Below are 19340 nucleotides of genomic sequence, written 5' to 3' on the forward strand. Positions count from 1 at the left end.
TTAGCTGTTCACTTACAAGGGTTTCAAGTATTTTCACCAGGGGTGACAGCCTATAATTATTTAAAAGAGTTGGATCTCCCCCTTTTAAAAGTGGTAGGACAAATGCTGATTTCCAGATCTTTGGAATTTCATTACATTCCAGGGTTAGATTGAACAGATATGTAAATGGTTCAGCTATGAAATCAGCTGCCAGATTTAAAAAGCAGGGATCCAAAAGATCAGGACCTGCAGGCTTTCTCTGGTCTAAGGATTTCAGGGCTTTATGTACCACCTGCACTGAGAATGGCAAAAAGCTAAAAGTTTGACCAGCTCTCACTGGTTCATCCACACAGGGCTGTACAGAGACAGAGGACACTGGTTCATACACACAGGGTTGTACAGAGACAGAGGACACTGGTTCATCCACACAGGGTTGTACAGAGGCAGAGGACACTGGTTCATCCACACAGGGTTGTACAGAGACAGAGGACACTGAATCAAACAGCCTACCAGATGATACAAAGTGCTCATTGAAACAATTTAGCATTTCAGTTTTGTCATATATAGCAACAGAGTCCTTCAAAACACATGACGGTAATTCATTAACATTACTGTTACCAGACAGACTTAATAGCATTCCAAAACTTTAGGGTCATTCAGGTTATCAGTTTGAACTTGAAGACGTGTTGCTGTGCGTTTTGTTGCTAGCTGACAACTTCACGGTTTTTACTTTTTAATTACCGTTTATATTTTTAGTTTTTCCCTCAACTTTTTCCCCTCATTCAACTTTTTCACTCCGGACGCTTTATCTGGACATGGTTCGTCAGCACCTTCAACAGCCGAAGCTAAGTAGTAACATTAACATGATGCCTTCTAATTGCAGTCGCTGTACTCATAATATACAGGAGAACGATCGCCTTACGGCGAGGATAGCTGTGCTGCAAGCCCAGCTTCAGACGCAATCGTTAGGCAAGGGTAATTTCAGTGTAGGAAAGGATGAAACAGCGTCTGTGCCACCAGTAAGTACAGATAGTAGTATAAATCCCCCCGCACGGTCCCCGCAGCCGGACAACTTTCTCATGGCTTCTGGAGGGAAATGCTGTAGGAATGCTCAACTGGTGTCGCTCATTCAGCCGACAGAAACTTTCAACCGGTTTTCCCCATTAAGTAGCGAGTCGGAGTCTGAGGCCGAGTCTTCTCTTGTCTCTACTCCTCCCGTTACGGGGTCAGAGACGCACGCCGAAGCTTCCCACCATTAGCTCTGACAAATTGAAAACCCTAGTCATTGGCGACTCCATTACCCGCAGTATTAGACTTAAAACGAATCACCCAGCGATCATACACTGTTTACCAGGGGACAGGGCTACCGACGTTAAGGCTAATCTGAAGATGGTACTGGCTAAAGCTAAAACTGGCGAGTGTAGAGAGTATAGAGATATTGTTATCCACGTCGGCACCAACGATGTTAGGATGAAACAGTCAGAGGTCACCAAACGCAACATAGCTTCAGCGTGTAAATCAGCTAGAAAGATGTGTCGGCAGAGTAATTGTCTCTGGCCCCCTCCCAGTTAGGGGGAGTGATGAGCTCTACAGCAGAGTCTCACAACTCAATCGCTGGTTGAAAACTGTTTTCTGACCCTCACAAAAGATAGAATTTGTAGATAATTGTCCCTCTTTCTGGGACTCACCCACAAACAGGACCAAGCCTGACCTGCTGAGGAGTGACGGACTCCATTCTAGCTGGAGGGGTGCTCTCATCTTATCTACCAACATAGACAGGGCTCTAACTCCTCTAGCTCCACAATGAAATAGGGTGCAGGCCAGGCAGCAGGCTGTTAGCCAGCCTGCCAGCTTAGTGGAGTCTGCCACTAGCATAGTCAGTGTAGTCAGCTCAGCTATCCCCATTGAGACTGTGTCTGTGCCTCGACCTAGGTTGGGCAAAACTAAACATGGCGGTGTTCGCCTTAGCAATCTCACTAGGATAAAGACCTCCTCCATTCCTGGCATTATTGAAAAAGATTGTGATACCTCACATCTCAAAATAGGGCTACTTAATGTTAGATCCCTCACTTCAAAGGCAGTTATAGTCAATGAACTAATCACTGATCATAATCTTGATGTGATTGGCCTGACTGAAACATGGCTTAAGCCTGATGAATTTACTGTGTTAAATGAGGCCTCACCTCCTGGTTACACTAGTGACCATATCCCCGTTCATCCCGCAAAGGCGGAGGTGTTGCTAACATTTACGATAGCAAATTTCAATTTACCCCCCCCAAAAATGACGTTTTCGTCTTTTGATCTTCTAGTCATGAAATCTATGCAGCCTCCTCAATCACTTTGTATAGCTACTGTTTACAGGCCTCCTGGGCCATATACAGCGTTCCTCACTGAGTTCCCTGAATTCCTATCGGACCTTGTAGTCATAGCAGATAATATTCTAATTTTTGGTGATTTTAATATCCACATGGAAAAGTCCACAGACCCACTCCAAAAGGCTTTTGGAGCCATCATCGACTCAGTGGGTTTTGTCCAACATGTCTCTGTACCTACTCACTGCCACAGTCATACTCTGGAACTACACTGCTCAAAAAAATAAAGGGAACACTAAAATAAAACATCCTAGATCTGAATGAATGAAATATTTTTATTAAATACTTTTTTCTTTACATAGTTGAATGTACTGACAACAAAATCACACAAAAATTATCAATGGAAATCAAATTTATCAACCCATGGAGGTCTGGATTTGGAGTCACATTCAAAATTAAAATGGAAAACCACACTACAGGCTGATCCAACTTTGATGTAATGTCCTTAAAACAAGTCAAAATGAGGCTCAGTAGTGTGTGTGGCCTCCATGACCTCCCTACAACGCCTGGGCATGCTCCTGATGAGGTGGCGCATGGTCTCCTGAGGGATCTCCTCCCAGACCTGGACTAAAGCATCCGCCAACTCCTGGACAGTCTGTGGTGCAACAGACAGTCTGTTGGTGGATGGAGCGAGACATTATGTCCCAGATGTGATCAATTGGATTCAGGTCTGGGGAACGGGCGGGCCAGTCCATAGCATGCCTTCCTCTTGCAGGAACTGCTGACACACTCCAGCCACATGAGGTCTAGCATTGTCTTGCATTAGGAGGAACCCAGGGCCAACCGCACCAGCATATGGTCTCACAAGGGGTCTGAGGATCTCATCTAGGTACCTAATGGCAGTCAGGCTACCTCTGGCAAGCACATGGAGGGCTGTGTGGCCCCCCAAAGAAATGCCACCCCACACCATGACTGACCCACCGCCAAACCGGTCATGCTGGAGGATGTTGCAGGCAGCAGAACGTTCTCCACGGCGTCTCCAGACTCTGTCACGTCTGTCACATGTGCTCAGTGTGAACCAGCTTTCATCTGTGAAGAGCACAGGGCGCCAGTGGCGAATTTGCCAATCTTGGTGTTCTCTGGCAAATGCCAAACGTCTGCACAGTGTTAGGCTGTAAGCACAACCCCCACCTGTGGACGTCGGGCCCTCATACCACCCTCATGGAGTCTGTTTCTGACCGTTTGAGCAGACACATGCACATTTGTGGCCTGCTGGAGGTCATTTTGCAGGGCTCTGGCAGTGCTCCTCCTCCTCCTCCTTGCACAAAGGCGGAGGTAGCGGTCCTGCTGCTGGGTTGTTGCCCTCCTACGGCCTCCTCCACATCTCCTGATGTACTGGCCTGTTTCCTGGTAGCGCCTCCATGCTCTGGACACTACGCTGACAGACACAGCAAACCTTCTTGCCACAGCTCGCATTGATGTGCCATCCCGAATGAGCTGCACTACCTGAGCCACTTGCGTGGGTTGTAGACTCCGTCTCATGCTACCACTAGAGTGAAAGCACCGCCAGCATTCAAAAGTGACCAAAACATCAGCCAGGAAGCATAGGAACTGAGAAGTGGTCTGTGGTCACCACCTGCAGAACCACTCCTTTTTTGGGGGTGTCTTGCTAATTGCCTATAATTTCCACCTTTTGTCTATTCCATTTGCACAACAGCATGTGAAATTTGTTGTCAATCAGTGTTGCTTCCTAAGTGGACAGTTTGATTTCACAGAAGTGTGATTGACTTGGAGTTACATTGTGTTGTTTAAGTGTTACCTTTATTTTTTTGAGCAGTGTAGTTTTGTCCCATGGAATAAATGTTGTAGATCGTAATGTTTTTCCTCATAATCCTGGACTATCGGACCACCATTTTATTACGTTTGCAATCGCAACAAATAATCTGCTCAGACCCCAACCAAGGAGCATCAAAATTCTCAGACAACACAAAGATTCCTTGATGCCCTTCCAGACTCCTTCTGCCTACCCAAGGACGTAAGAGGACAAAAATCAGTTAACCACCTAACTGAGGAACTCAATTTAACCTTGCGCAATACCCTAGATGCAGTTGCACCCCTAAAAACATTTTTCATAAGAAACTAGCTCCTTGGTATACAGAAAATACCCGAGCTCTGAAGCAAGCTTCAAGAAAATTGGAACGGTAATGGCGCCACACCAAACTGGAAGTCTTCCGACTAGCTTGGAAAGACAGTACCGTGCAGTATCGAAGAGCCCTCACTGCTGCTCGATCATCCTACTTTTCCAACTTAATTGAGGAAAATAAGAACAATCCAAAATTTATTTTTGATACTGTCGCAAAGCTAACTAAAAAGCAGCATTCCCCAAGTGAGGATGGCTTTCACTTCAGCAGTAATACATTTACGAACTTCTTTGAGGAAAAGATCATGATCATTAGAAAGCAAATTACGGACTCCTCTTTAAATCTGCATATTCCTCCAAAGCTCAGCTGTCCTGAGTCTGCACAACTCTGCCAGGACCTAGGATCAAGAGAGACACTTAAGTGTTTTAGTACTATATCTCTTGACACAATGATGAAAATAATCATGGCCTCTAAACCTTCTAGCTGCATACTGGATCCTATTCCAACTAAACTACTGAAAGAGCTGCTTCATGTGCTTGGCCCTCCTATGTTGAACATAATAAACGGCTCTCTATCCACCAGATGTGTACCAAACTCATTAAAAGTGGCAGTAATAAAGCCTCTCTTGAAAAAGCCAAACCTTGACCCAGAAAATACCTTGACCCAGAAAAAAAATAACTATCGGCCTATATCAAATCTTCCATTCCTCTCAATTTTTTTTTAGAAGAAGCTGTTGCGCAGCAACTCACTGCCTTCCTGAAGACAAACAATGTATACAAAATGCTTCAGTCTGGTTTTAGACCCCATCATAGCACTGAGACTGCACTTGTGAAGGTGGTAAATTACCTTTTAATGGCGTCAGACCGAGGCTCTGCATCTGTCCTCGTGCTACTAGACCTTAGTGCTGCCTTTGATACCATCGATCACCACATTCTTTTGGAGAGATTGGAAACCCAAATTGGTCTACACGGACAAGTTCTGGCCTGGTTTAGATCTTATCTGTCGGAAAGATATCAGTTCGTCTCTGTGAATGGTTTGTCCTCTGACAAATCAACTGTATATTTCAGTGTTCTTCAAGGTTCCGTTTTAGGACCACTATTGTTTTCACTATATATTTTACCTCTTGGGGATGTCATTCGAAAACATAATGTTAACTTTCACTGCTATGCAGATGACACACAGCTGTACATTTCAATGAAACATGGTGAAGCCCCAAAATTGCCCTCGCTAGAAGCCTGTGTTTCAGACATAAGGAAGTGGATGGCTGAAAACTTTCTACTTTTAAACTCTGACAAAACAGAGATGCTTGTTCTAGGTCCCAAGAAACAAAGAGATCTTCTGTTAAATCTGACAATTAATCTTGATGGCTGTAAAGTCGTCTCAAACAAAACTGTGAAGGACCTCGGCGTTACTCTGGACCCTGATCTCTCTTTTGACGCACATATCAAGACTGTTTCAAGGACAGCTTATTTCCATCTATGTAACATTGCAAAAATCTGAAATTTTCTGTCCAAAAATGATGCAGAAAAATTAATCCATGCTTTTGTTACTTCTAGGTTAGACTACTGCAATGCTCTACTTTCCGGCTAAAGCACTAAATAAACTTCAGTTAGTGCTAAATACAGCAACTAGAATCCTGACTAGACCCCAAAAATTTGATCATATTACTCCAGTGCTAGCTTCCCTACACTGGCTTCTTGTTGAGGCAAGGGCTGATTTCAAGGTTTTACTGTTAACCTACAAAGCGTTACATGGGCTTGCTCCTACCTATCTTTCCGAGTTAGTCCTGCCGTACATACCTACACGTACGCTACGGTCACAAGACGCAGGCCTCCTAATTGTCCATAGAATTTCTAAGCAAACAGCTGGAGGCAGGGCTTTCTCCTATAGAGCTCCATTTTTATGGAATGGTCTGCCTACCCATGTGAGAGACGCAGACTCAGTCTCAACTTTTAAGTCTTTACTGAAGACTCATCTCTTCAGTAGGTCATATGATTGAGTGTAGTCTGGCCCAGGAGTGTAAAGGTGAACGGAAAGGTTCTGGAACAACGAACCTCCCTTGCTGTCTCTGCCTGGCCGGTTCCCCTCTCTCCACTGGGATTCTCTGCCTCTTACAGGGGCTGAGTCACTGGCTTACTGGTGCTCTTTCATGCCCTCCCTAGGAGGGATGCATCACTTGAGTGGGTTGAGTCACTGACGTGATCTTCCTGTCTGGGTTGGAGCCCGCCCTTGGTTTGTGCCGTGGCGGAGATCTTTGTGGACTATACTCGGCCTTGTCTCAGGATTGTAAGTTGGTGGTTGAAGATATCCCTCTAGTGGTGCGGGGGCTGTGCTTTGGCAAAGTGGGTGGGGTTATATCCTTCCTGTTTGGCCCTGTCCGGGGGTATCATCGGATAGCGCCACAGTGTCCCCTGACCCCTCCTGTCTCAGCCTCCAGTATTTATGCTGCAGTAGTTTGTGTGGGGGGGCTAGGGTCAGTTTGTTATATCTGGAGTACTTCTCCTGTCTTATCCGGTGTCCTGTGTGAATTTAAGTATGCTCTCTCTAATTCTCTCCTTCTTTCTCTCTCTCGGAGGACCTGAGCCCTAGGACCATGTGTCAGGACTACCGGGCATGATGACTCCTTGCTGTCCCCAGTCCACCTGGCCTTGCTGCTGTTCCAGTTTCAACTGTTCTGCCTGCGGCTATGGAACCCTGACCTGTCCACCGGACGAGCTACCTGTCCCAGGCCTGCTGTTTTCAACTCTCTAGAGACCGCAGGGGCGGTAGAGATACTCTTAATGATCGGCTATGAAAAGCCAACTGACATTTACTCCTGAGGTGCTGACTTGCTACACCCTCGATAACTTCTGTGATTATTATTATTTGACCATGCCGGTCATTTATGAACATTTGAACATCTTGGCCATGTTCTGTTATAATCTCCACAGCCAGAAGAGGACTGGCCACCCCTCATAGCCTGGTTCCTCTCTCGGTTTCTTCCTAGGTTTTGGCTTTTCTAGGGAGTTTTTCCTAGCCACCGTGCTTCTACACCTGCATTGCTTGCTGTTTGGGGTTTTAGGCTGGGTTTCTGTACAGCACTTCGAGATATTAGCTGATGTACGAAGGGCTATATAAAATAAATTTGATGATCAGTGGTAACAGACATAAAATATTCAGACTTGGCCTTCCTGAGAAGAAAAGAACACTTGTTTCTTAACTGCCTAAAAATAAGCCAATCAGCATCAGAACAAGATTTCCTTGCTTTAGCCCAGGCTAGATTACGGTTGTGAATAATACAAGACAGCTCAGAAGAAAACCATGGATTATCCCGCCCTTTAACCCTGAACCTGCGGAATGGGGCATGTTTGTTTACTATTTGGAAAAAACCATCATGAAAGAATATCCAGGCAGTTTCCACATCAGGGATAAGCTCAATCTTGCTCCAGTCAAAATAAAACAAATCATGAAAGAAAGCCTGCTCATTAAAACACTTCAAATTTCTCTTACGAATAAAACGTGGATTTGTCTTTGGAACCTTAGTATTTCTAACAGCAACAACGGTCACTTAAATCATTACAAAAAACACCAACCGCAGAATATTTATGTGGAACATTTGTCAATATCAAATCAATCAGGGTAGATTTATCTGGGCATTTAAGATTTGGGCGAGTGGGTGAGTTAATCAACTGGGTAAGATTCATAGATTTACAAAACATTTTTAAATCATCAGACACCGGCTTTAACCAACACCAGTTGAGATCACCAATCAAGATCATTTCACTGTAAAGAAGTTTAGTCATAAGGTGCGTCAAAGAAGAAAATGCATCACAGAGAGCAGAGGGGGGTCTATAACAGCCAATCACAGTTATAGAGAGGCCCTTTGAAACCTCAATATTCAAAGCAAGAATTTCCAACTGTTTCCAAATAGTTTCAGACTTTGCCACACATACAGGGAATTTAGATTTTACATATATAGCCACACCCCCACCTTTCTTAACCCGATCAGTGCGATAAACATTGTAACCACTTATACAAATATCCTTATCAAAAATAGACTTGCTGAGCCAGGTTTCAGAAAACACAATTACATCAGCATCCGTTGATTTGGCCCAAATCCTAACCCCATCAATTTTTGACAACAGGCTGCGCACATTTAAATGAAAAATACCAAAACCAGATCTTGATTTAAAATCAGAGGGGGTTTGGAGACATTGCATATCAGGGCCAGGGTTAGGTTGCACGTTACCTGATATCAATAACAGAAGAATAACCAGGCACCCCTGTTTAATAACCTTGCACGGCTTCTCTTTTTTAAGAGACCTACTGCAAGCGAATTCTACAAGTGAGTTTCCAGACAATACAAAACAGTCATTTAAAACCATTAGACTTTGGTAGTGACACAAATTCGTACTGTTCACATCATGCCCCAAATGCATCGGCACTTGGACGAGTGGACCGAGTAAAAAAGAGTGAGTTCCTGCAGACACAATGTCTAATGGACGGGAGAGCACATTGTCAGATGTACTCACCCTCCGAAAATGTTTGTTTTCTCCAGAGTTCAGTAGTCAGTGCACAAAGCAACACCTCGTAAATTGACATTTTCTCTGACAAAAAAATAAGAGGCCAACGAAGGTAAGGGGAGAGAGGGACAGCGTGTATGTGAGTCAATGTGAGTGTTTGCGCGTGTGAGTAGATTGGGTGTTGAGGGCGAGAGAGAACGGGTTGGGGATTGTTGAGCTGCCACTGACAGCCAGGCGAAGAGCAAAAAGGAGCAGCTTGGACAAGGCACTCCGCGGACGAAGGAGGAACTCAGGCCAGCCAGAGATAGGGTTACTTTGGTAAACTTCAAGTAATGAAGTGCCGAGTTGAGGACCCGTGATCTTTACACCAGCAAAAATAAAATAGTTTGCACTACACAACAACGAAGTTACGCAATCATAAATAAATAGGTTATTAGTAGGTTAAAATGTACTAGTCACAGACAAACGACTTTACATGCTGCCATCTTGGAATATCGTTGAAGTTGTCCTGTCTACACATGCTGGGATTTGACCCAGAGCTCCTTACGTCTGTCTGAAGGGAGGGACACCATCTGTCCTGTTGGGATTAAACCATATAGATACAGCCACAACACTAATGGTGTTGTCACAGAAAGCAGCTGGAAGATTCATATTCAAACTTCATTAGAAAGCAGCTACAATTTTGTATAATTTCTGTCACATTCTAGTGTGACATTTATTCTAAATAAAGGTTAAATGAATAAATAAACTTTTCCAAAGTCAAGACAGAACTTAATTTATTGATAAGACAGAGAGCAGAACTGGCCATTCATCGAGTTAGACTCAACCATTACTTCCATGGTAATCGTCTCAGTCATTTGTTGACCAACAAGCTACACAGTAATGATCAATTAGCTGAAATAGAAACAGAGGAGTTACTATCAGAACCAAAATTAAAATCAAAGATTCTCCCGCTTCTATAAAGAACTTTACACCATTCTAAATCTAAAGCAAGCCAGACTAAGTCCTTTGTAAAGGAATTAAGAACACATTTTCTCTCAAGAGGAAGCCGCCTCACTGGGAACCCAAATCTCTATCAATGAACTCAAAAGAGCATTGGATAGCATGAAAAGGCAAATCACATGGGTGGGATGGTATTTAAAATGTTTAAATCATTTAGGCAAACTTTTGCTATTGCTCAAAACACAGACATTTACAAAAAAGGTTAATATAGCACTAATTTAGCTTTTATTAAAAAAATTAAGGGTGCTACCCAGTGTTCTCACTATCGCCCCCTATCTTTGATAAACAGATATTAAACCAGTGTTCTCACTATCGCCCCCTATCTTTGAAAAACACAGCTTTCCAAAATGTCATCCCGCCTCGAGATTTACCCTCCCCAAATTGGTCCACATGCAACAAATGGGCTTGTTAATTTTTTATTTAAAAAAAAAAAAAACCTTGGATAACCTCCGTGGACTATTACATATCTTAAATGCTTCCTCAGAAACAACAGCTCCTTGGGCTGTTTTATCTTTCGATGCATAAAAAAAACTTTTGATAGACTAGAACGGTCATATCTATGGTCGGTCTTGGAACATAAGGGAATTGGCTCCAATTTCATTAAGGAGAAGTGTATCTAAAGTTCCATGTATAATAGTTGTATTTTCATCAACATTTATTATGAGTATTTCTGTGAATTCATGTGGCTCTCTGCAATATCATTGCGTGTTTTTGAATGACTGAACGTAACACACCAATGTAAAATAAGTGTTTATGTTTTTAATGACTGCTGGACCAAGCAGCAAACCAAAAATCTACCACTTTCACAGTGAGTGGGAGGAAGATTATTTTTTCACCACAATAAATTCAAAATATTTGTATCTGATTTGCCATTCAAAACGTAGCTGTCAGCATGCAGTGCAATTCATCCAATCAATAAGTTGAAATGTTATTTAATATTGGCAGGGGGTAGACCACATTAGGAAGAGGGTGGAAAAAGTAGATCCTATGTAACTAAAGTCTGATCACTCCTGCCATAGATCAATTCAGTTTAATATCATGTTATAAAATGAATCTAACCAAATCAGCACTACTGCCTCTCAAGACCCAGATGGAGGACTCCATCTCTACTTATGGAATCCCAATCGTTTGTCTTAAATATTTGGGAGTAGGTATATTTCCAATTATAAAACCAATGGCAGAAACTTTAACAGAACGCTCAAATCAATTAAATCTGACCTCAGTAGATGGACTAACATTCCAGTTGCTTTAACCAGCAGAATACCCATTGTCAAAATGAATAAATTGCCACGGTGACATTTCTGTAGTTCAATGCTTCCCATGTGTCCTCCTCCTGGCCATTGGGATAAAATAGTGCGGTTTCAAACTTACAAAAGAGAGAAAGACGTAGGATTATTTATTACTTTAAAAGAGAAATATGGTGTCTTCTATTGCCCTGGAAGAGGTGGCCGTTACTGATATATCCTATAAACAAATGTAAACTACACCTTGGTCCTATTACTACTCACACAATCTCTATTTGTTACAAAATTGAAAAACAATGTAAATGGGAATCAAAATGGCATGCTCATACACCAATATGTCACAATAATGCCTTGTGATCTGGAGGGTGGCTTTTTGCATCCCCGCAATGGCCCAAATGTGGAATCTGTACCCTTGCTGAAATCATGGACAGTAATGGTTTGAATTTTACAACTCCCTTTTTCAATATTTACAATTTGGGTCAGCTATACTGGCCTATGGAGTCCCTTTGGAAACTCAACAACTGAACCATCCAATGACGGAGTTTATAAATACATTATTTTGGCTCCTGAAAGGACTGATCTCTATAATATATAAACAACTTTTGGAAAGCTCATATTCTGAGCTAGCCATTAAAAAATATGGTCTACAGATCTAAGTGAATCATAACAACCCTTTAATTGGAACAGAATACTAAACAATATGACCCTGGCATCCCGTAATCCAAACCATCAATTTATAGATTTTTAAATTCGTTCACAGACTGTATTAAATACCAAGGAAATGTTTTGGCCCACAACTCTCAACTTTATCCCCAAAATCAGTTAGGCACATTCTTTCAGATGATGAACTGCCCTGCAACTAAATGCTTTTGGGACAAAGTTACAAAATTAATTTACTATGTTACTAACATCTACTATGTTACTTAACAATGATAGCTCCTCAAATCTCTCAATTAATTAGAGACAATTACAGCTAATTTAAATCAGAGACTATCAAACATATGTTGGCTATTAGATGGCAATTACTTCACTCTTCCAATTCACCTGCAGATACAGTTACTATTCCAAGTGATAAAGTTAGAATTAATCGACAGCGATAATGAATGGTACTAGCGAAGGAACAATTGAGGCCTGGACAAATACATTTGACTTTGTAAAGAAATAATCTCAGCGAAAGCCCAACTCATACCAATAAACAACCTATAAAGCCCAACACATACATCCAAAACATATACAGTGCCTTCAGAAAGTATTCACACCCATTGACTTTGTCCACATTGTGGTGTTACAGCCTGAAATTAAAATGTATTAAATTTAGATTTTTTTTGTCACTGGCCTACACACAATACCCCATAATGTCCAAGTGGAATTATGTTTTGGGAAAAAATCTAATTAATTAAAAACTGAAAAGCTGAAATGTACTGAGTCAAGAATTATTCAACCTTTTTGTTAAGCCTAAGTAAACAAGTCACAGTTGTTAATCAAGTTGCACGGACTCACTGCGTGCAATAGTGTTTAACATGATTTTGTACATTAACATGATCTCTGTACCCCACACAATTATCTATCTGTAAGGTCCCGCAGTTGCACAGTGAATTTCAAACACAATCACAAAGAACAGGGAGGTTTTCCAATGGATGCCAGGAGAACGCTACCTGCCCCAATGCATAGTGCCAACTGTAAAGTTTGGTGGATGAGGAATAATGGGTCGGGTAGGCCCCTTAGTTCCAGCGAAGAGAAATCTAAACGCTACAGCATACAATGACATTCTAGATGATTCTGTGCTTCCAACTTTGTGGCAACAGTTTGAGGAAGGCCCTTTCCTGTTTCAGCATGACAATGCCCCCGTGCACAAGTCGAGGTTCATAAATAAATGGTTTGTCGAGATCGGTGTGGAAGAACTTGACTGGCCTGCACAGAGCACAACCCCATCGAACACATTTGGGATGAATTGGAACGCTGACCACGAGCCAGGCCTAAATGGGAGGTGGTTGGACAGAGACATTTTGGATGGGTGGGGTTGGGGAAATGGGATGGGAGGTTGTGGGTGGGGGCTCACTCACTTTAATTTATTTTCCTTTACATACTACATTTTATATTATTTTTTTAACTCTGTAATATGATTACAATGATCAATACTTTATTCATGTACCTTTTCTCAAATGTTTGTAACTTTTGAGTGGCAGCCCACAGGTGAATATAAACTTAATCTGAAATATGATTTTCTATATTGTACCTGTAATCCACCACAATATATTTTTTAAAGACCCACCCAAAAATTAATCACAAAACCCCCCGTCATGTCAAGATTATTTCTGCTCTAGACTAAGAGTATCTCTATACACTCAGAACATTTGTGCAGTTTTCATACAGGTTAACATAAAAACATTAATCCACACAATATCAATTGCATTCATCACATTCACACACTACAATGCTTTTGACCTGACAACGTTCTGTATTTGATTGCCTTGTTAGATTACAGATATGATACACAGATATGATCCCAATAACGCTATGCCAATAAAGTATCTAAAAGATGGAACACACAGGTTGCATCAGGCAGACTCAAACTAAGGTGATCCCTGGTTAAGGTCTGTAACTCTGCATGTTGACATCATCCTTCCCATCCTCTCATCTCTGTTTTCTTATGTTTCGTTCTTCTTTCGTCAGGACTCTTTATCCGCTCAAGTCAGAAGATGACTTCATGTTAGTAGATCCTTCACTGACGTCAACAATATCACTGCTTCTTCTACCTATTTCAGCAGGATATTCCTCTAGTCTGCTGTAGCCTTGGAAACCCAGGCTCCTAACAGTAGTTTGAGTGCCTGGGGAAGTAACGCCTCAGAGAAAATAGTCTGCAAGGTGGAGTTTGTTAAAGTCTAGATGGAAACTAGTGAAGGGTTCAGCCTATTAACATGAGAAGGTCACAGCTGAGGTTTTAAGAAAATGGAAGACTAAAACAAAGGTAAATTCAATCAGATTATTTTTTCAACTATCAAAACTGTCAGGACAGCCACACTGAAGGAGGGAATTTTGGCTTTCCTTTGACCCTTTGTCATATTTTGTACATGCTTACACAAAACAGGCTTACACAAACACGCATGCACGACTCCAACACCATCATTAAGTTTGCAGATGACACAGTGGTAGGCCTGATCAACGACGAGACAGCCTATAGGGAGGAGGTCAGAGACCTGGCCGGGTGGTGCCAGAATAATAATCTATCACTCAACGTAACCAAGACTAAGGAGATGATTGTGGACTACAGGAAAAGGAGGACCGAGTACGCCCCCATTCTCATCGACGATGCTGTAGTGGAGCAGGTTGAGAGCTTCAAGTTCCTTGGTGTCCACATCACCAACAAACTAGAATTATCCAAAACACACCAAGACAGTCGTGAAGAGGGCATGACAAAGTCACTTCCCCCACAGGAAACTAAAAAGATTTGTCATGGGTGCTGAGATCCTCAAAAGGTTCTACAGCTGCAACATCGAGAGCATCCTGACTAGTTGCATCACTGCCTGGTACGGCATTTGCTCGGCCTCTGACCGCAAGGCACTACAGAGAGTAGTGCGTACGGCCCAGTACATCACTGGGGCTAAACTGCCTTCCATCCAGGAGCTCTACACCAGGCAGTGTCAGAGGAAGGCCCTGAAAATTGTCAAAGACCCCAGCCACAGACTGTTCTCTCTACTACCACATGGCAAGCGGTACCGGAGTACCAAGTCTAGGACAAAAAGGCTTCTCAACAGTGTTTACCCCCAAGCCATGAGACTCCTGGACAGGTAATCAAATGGCTACACGGACTATTTGCATTGTGTGCCCCCCCAACCCCCCTTTTTACGCTGCTGCTACTCTCGGTTTATCATATATGCATAGTCACTATAACTATACATTCATGTACATACTACCTCAATCATCCTGACTAACCGGTATCTGTATGTAACCTCACTACTGTATATAGCCTGTCTTTTTACTGTTGTTTTATTTCTCTACCTACCCATTGTTCACCTAATACCTTTTTTGAACTATTGGTTAGAGCCTGTAATTAAGCATTTCACTGTAAGGTCTACACCTGTTGTATTCGGTGCACGTGACAAATAAAATTTCATTTGATATATTGCATACCCACCGTTCTGTGCATAATAACTTGTCAGCGCTAGCTATATCAACCAATCAAGTAACAATCTGGTATGGCAGCAGAGGGAGGATCTCTTAGGGACCTCCCCAGTTTTAAAAGTATAAAAATGGCATGATAACTTAGATTTTGGAGAACATCTCCATATGCTGAAGTATGCTTTACAAATTGACAACAGTCTGCAAATCTGCAATATTTTGAAACTCCACTTTATATAGTTGACTTCATTTGCTACTTGAGTTGTCCCTCTCGGCACACTGCTTCCCACAAACAAGCCCCGCCCCGTCACTCAAGGAGCGCAGACTTGCAGTTCCAAGTTCGCTCTGCATGGTCATTGCATTGTCAATGCAACAGATGTTGGTGACAATGCTGCTTTCCACTTTGCTTCTTAATATAAATCCACATACACTCTATAATTACACTATTAGGCTAGTTTGTGCATTTTACCCTCTGTAAATAACTATTTAGTCAGCATTTTATTAGCAAGTTGTGGCACAAGAATAGTCACTAAATGGTAATTGCTAGTTAGCCAAATACCCTGAGCCAGAGGAAACATAGCTAACCTATCTAATACAGTCTGATACCACTGGTGCTGTAGGCCTAGATCAGCATGTTGTTTGTGCAACAGTATGCATGTTATTCATCAGAGAGAAATAGGCTAAGCATGAATATGTTACATGAATCAGAGACATTAGAGAAAAATGTAACATCTATTCGACGTCACTGACCAACCCTTTGGCTCCTCCCGTCACAATAACTCCTCCCTGGCTTAAAAAAAAAAAATCCAAACACAGTATTCAAAGTTCCCACTGCATTCCAACCAAAGAATTTGAATAATAATTATATTCCCATGATTCCAACAGTTCACCCAAGTGTTTTGACCTATATCACAAGTAAAATTGCAAATCACAATATTTGGTATAAAAAAAAAAAAACATTCAATTAGATTTGCCCAAATCGTACAAGGAACAATCAAGGAAATATAATTTTTACTCAGAGCCAATAAAATACGAGTGCTGAATGCCACCGCCTCTGTGACCGTTCAAACTATAAATACAAACATCAACTCTGCCAGACTTTCATTAGTCGAGTGAACGAGACAGGATTTTGGGAAGACTTGCCACGTCAGACTAAAGGCTTCCGCATGCTTCCCATCCGAAACTGGTCGGAACAGTTTGTGCATATATTACGACATTTTATGACGTATTCGGTTAGCAGTAAGGATTCTTCAATTAAATGTTTGTTCATGAACACTTTTCACTTGATAAATACTACACCAAACATCTTAGTTAGATGTAAAATTGGCACGACTAAGAGCTCATCGGACCTTCACATATCCACAAACTCCATCGCATTCACATTAGTAAACAGGCAGTGGCTTCACGCCTACACTAAGTGTGGTATTCAGACTGGAGATCACCACACATTTTCACACAAGTCTTCCATTGACCTCATTCTCAAACCTATTTTTTTTAATCAGTGACAATGAGCTCCAAACCCAGGTTGATCTGCTAACTGAATGGTGTGGGTGAGAGGCTAGGACCTCCACCAGATAATTTGCTCTCTGGCTAGTTCAACACAATACTCAGTCTGATAGCGTGTCATTGCTCATTATCTCTTCGTTGGATAGGACTGACTTGGATTTTGCTCATCTCAAATCAGCCCTGCTTAGGTCAAATAATACATCTGTTCAGCTAAACAATAATGTGTCAGAATACATTAAAACACACTGCAGAGATACTGACCAATCACAGCCTCTCGGTTCTGCTTCTTCAGGAAATCCCACAGATCAGTGGTTGGAAGGGAGACGGGGGGAGGAGTCACTAGAAGACAAACAGAGTCAACAATGCTGACTATGCCACTTACCTCGCACTCATTGCGAGTATGCACAAACATACACAGCTAATTGTAACAGCAAACACGGATCCAAATAAACACTGAAAACTACCGACTACGCCACACACACACTCACATGTACCACAAACTCAAAACATGAACACACCTTTAGTTTTTTCTTTCACAGTCTGAGTATAGGTCTTCTTTTCAGGTGTTTTACAAGTCTCTGGCTTTTTAGCATGCTTTCTTTTAGTCTCTCTATTGCTGGCTCTACTGGCCACTATACTAACAGCTCTACAGGTCTCTCTCTCAGTCTTCTTAACAGTCTCTGTACTGGTCGTTTTCCCAGTCTCTTGGACTGTCATGTTTCTAGTCTTACTCCCTAACTTTTTGACAGTCTCTGTACTGGTCTCTTTTTTGTCAGTCTCTTTCTCAACATTTCTCTCCATCTCTTTCGCCTTGATTATCTTTTCTGCCTCATCTTTCCCTCTGCTCCTGCTGTCCTTTCTGGTTTCTTGACTAGCTTTAGTTATTGTGTCTTTACTGGTCTCTCTGCCAGTGTCTTTACTGGTCTCTCTGCCAGTGTCTTTACTGGTCTCTCTGCCAGTGTCTTTACTGGTCTCTCTGCCAGTGTCTTTACTGGTCTCTCTGCCAGTGTCTTTACTGGTCTCTCTGCCAGTGTCTTTACTGGTCTCTCTGCCAGTGTCTTTACTGGTCTCTCTGCCAGTGTCTTTACTGGTCTCTCTGCCAGTGTCTTTACTGGTCTCTCTGCCAGTGCCTTTACAGGGATCACTGCAGGTTTCTTTGCCAATGCGTTTGTCCACTTCCACCCCAGTCTCCTGAGTCATTTGAATGGTTTCTGGGGTGTCCTCCCTGTCCATCTCGGTCTCATTGTCAGTCTCTTTCCTCGTCTGTTTCTCCTCTCCTACAGATGCAGGGGCAGGTTCTGGGGTAGTCTGGCTCTGGTCTCTGATCGAACTGGTGGGAACTAAGAAACAGCAACATCACCACCTTCATCACTGCCTCCAATGTTAAATGTCTAGTTGATGTGTTACCCTCTCCCTCCCACCTCTCCCTCCCCTCTAACTCACCCAGTTTCTTGCCAGGTGATAGCAGGGGCATCAGTTCTCCCATGTTCAATCTCTTCTTGATCGCCTTCAAGATCACTAAGGCTACAGAATACAGAGTTAAACACTCACACTAACAAAGGTGACCAAAAAAATGTAGACACACACACACACACACACACCTCTCTCGTAGCTGACTGACTCCCTGATGTAGCGTTGCAACATCATGAACTTAAAGAGATAGAGAGAGCGAGGGAAGAGGGATGAGGACAATGCATCACTACAGGGTATAACTGTGGGTTTTTTGTGGTGGTTTGGAGTGTTTCACCTGGACCCGTCTGGTGGAGTGTGTGTGTGATACCTGTAGACGCCCCATGGCATGTATTTTCTCAGCCTGTTGTGCCAGGTCCAGCAGTATTTCGCTCCTCCTCTCATCAGACTCCTTTACCTCTTTCACAGAGCCTGGATGGGCACGCTCCTACACACACACACACACACAGACTTGTATAAGAGGGCTGTAATAGGCTTTTTTGATGTTGTGTTGGAGCAACAAATTGGTAAACCTTTGTGTGTGTATCTACCAGGAACGTGGTGACGTGTTCATAGCTGTGTATGTGAGCGATGCTGAGTCCATCTGACAACTTCCTCTCACACAGCAAACACAGGAAACCCCAGCCTGGAGACGAGGCCCCGGCCCTAGTAACGCTGTACTGAACCAGGAACTGCAGACCTGAGAGAGAAATAAAAAAATAGAGTTATTGACCTGAACACAGAGGTGAGGGGTATTTCTGATGGGAACTACTTTTCTCTAGGGCTAACTGTGTATCTCTAACACGGGTAAAACATGCTTCCCCTTTGTTTTATGCTTAAATAGAGGGTATGTCATGGTCTTGTTAATGGCTTAAGTAAATAAATAATAAATATGGGTTAAGAAGAAAATCTCTTCCAATGGACAACTGGTTTCCATAATGTATTTACTATCTTTTTGGAACAGGATTTATTATGAACACTGTTGTTTGTATTCCATAGGTTTAGGACAAAAGAGACTCCCCTCTCTAACGTATAAAAGGGTGTTTGAGATGTCGAAGTTTTATGCTATGTGTATGCGTCTTTAAG

General features: G+C 42.5%; 1 protein-coding gene across 5 annotated transcripts in view; it reads right to left on the minus strand.

Moving 5' to 3' along the window:
- The window catches only part of LOC129819896 (uncharacterized), a 103253-nt gene that overhangs the window by 59097 nt on the left and 24816 nt on the right, over window positions 1-19340 (minus strand). For all 5 annotated transcript variants that reach the window (XM_055876583.1, XM_055876582.1, XM_055876584.1 and 2 more), the window contains 6 exons: window positions 18806-18954; window positions 18586-18702; window positions 18407-18455; window positions 18249-18329; window positions 17324-18145; window positions 17067-17144 (listed from right to left, as the gene is read on the minus strand). In XM_055876583.1, the coding sequence (XP_055732558.1) occupies window positions 17067-17144; window positions 17324-18145; window positions 18249-18329; window positions 18407-18455; window positions 18586-18702; window positions 18806-18954 (1296 nt within the window). The remainder of the gene's footprint in view (window positions 1-17066; window positions 17145-17323; window positions 18146-18248; window positions 18330-18406; window positions 18456-18585; window positions 18703-18805; window positions 18955-19340) is intronic.

The sequence above is a fragment of the Salvelinus fontinalis genome, chromosome 22, assembly GCF_029448725.1.
Source record: "Salvelinus fontinalis isolate EN_2023a chromosome 22, ASM2944872v1, whole genome shotgun sequence".
Lineage (NCBI taxonomy): Eukaryota > Metazoa > Chordata > Actinopteri > Salmoniformes > Salmonidae > Salvelinus > Salvelinus fontinalis.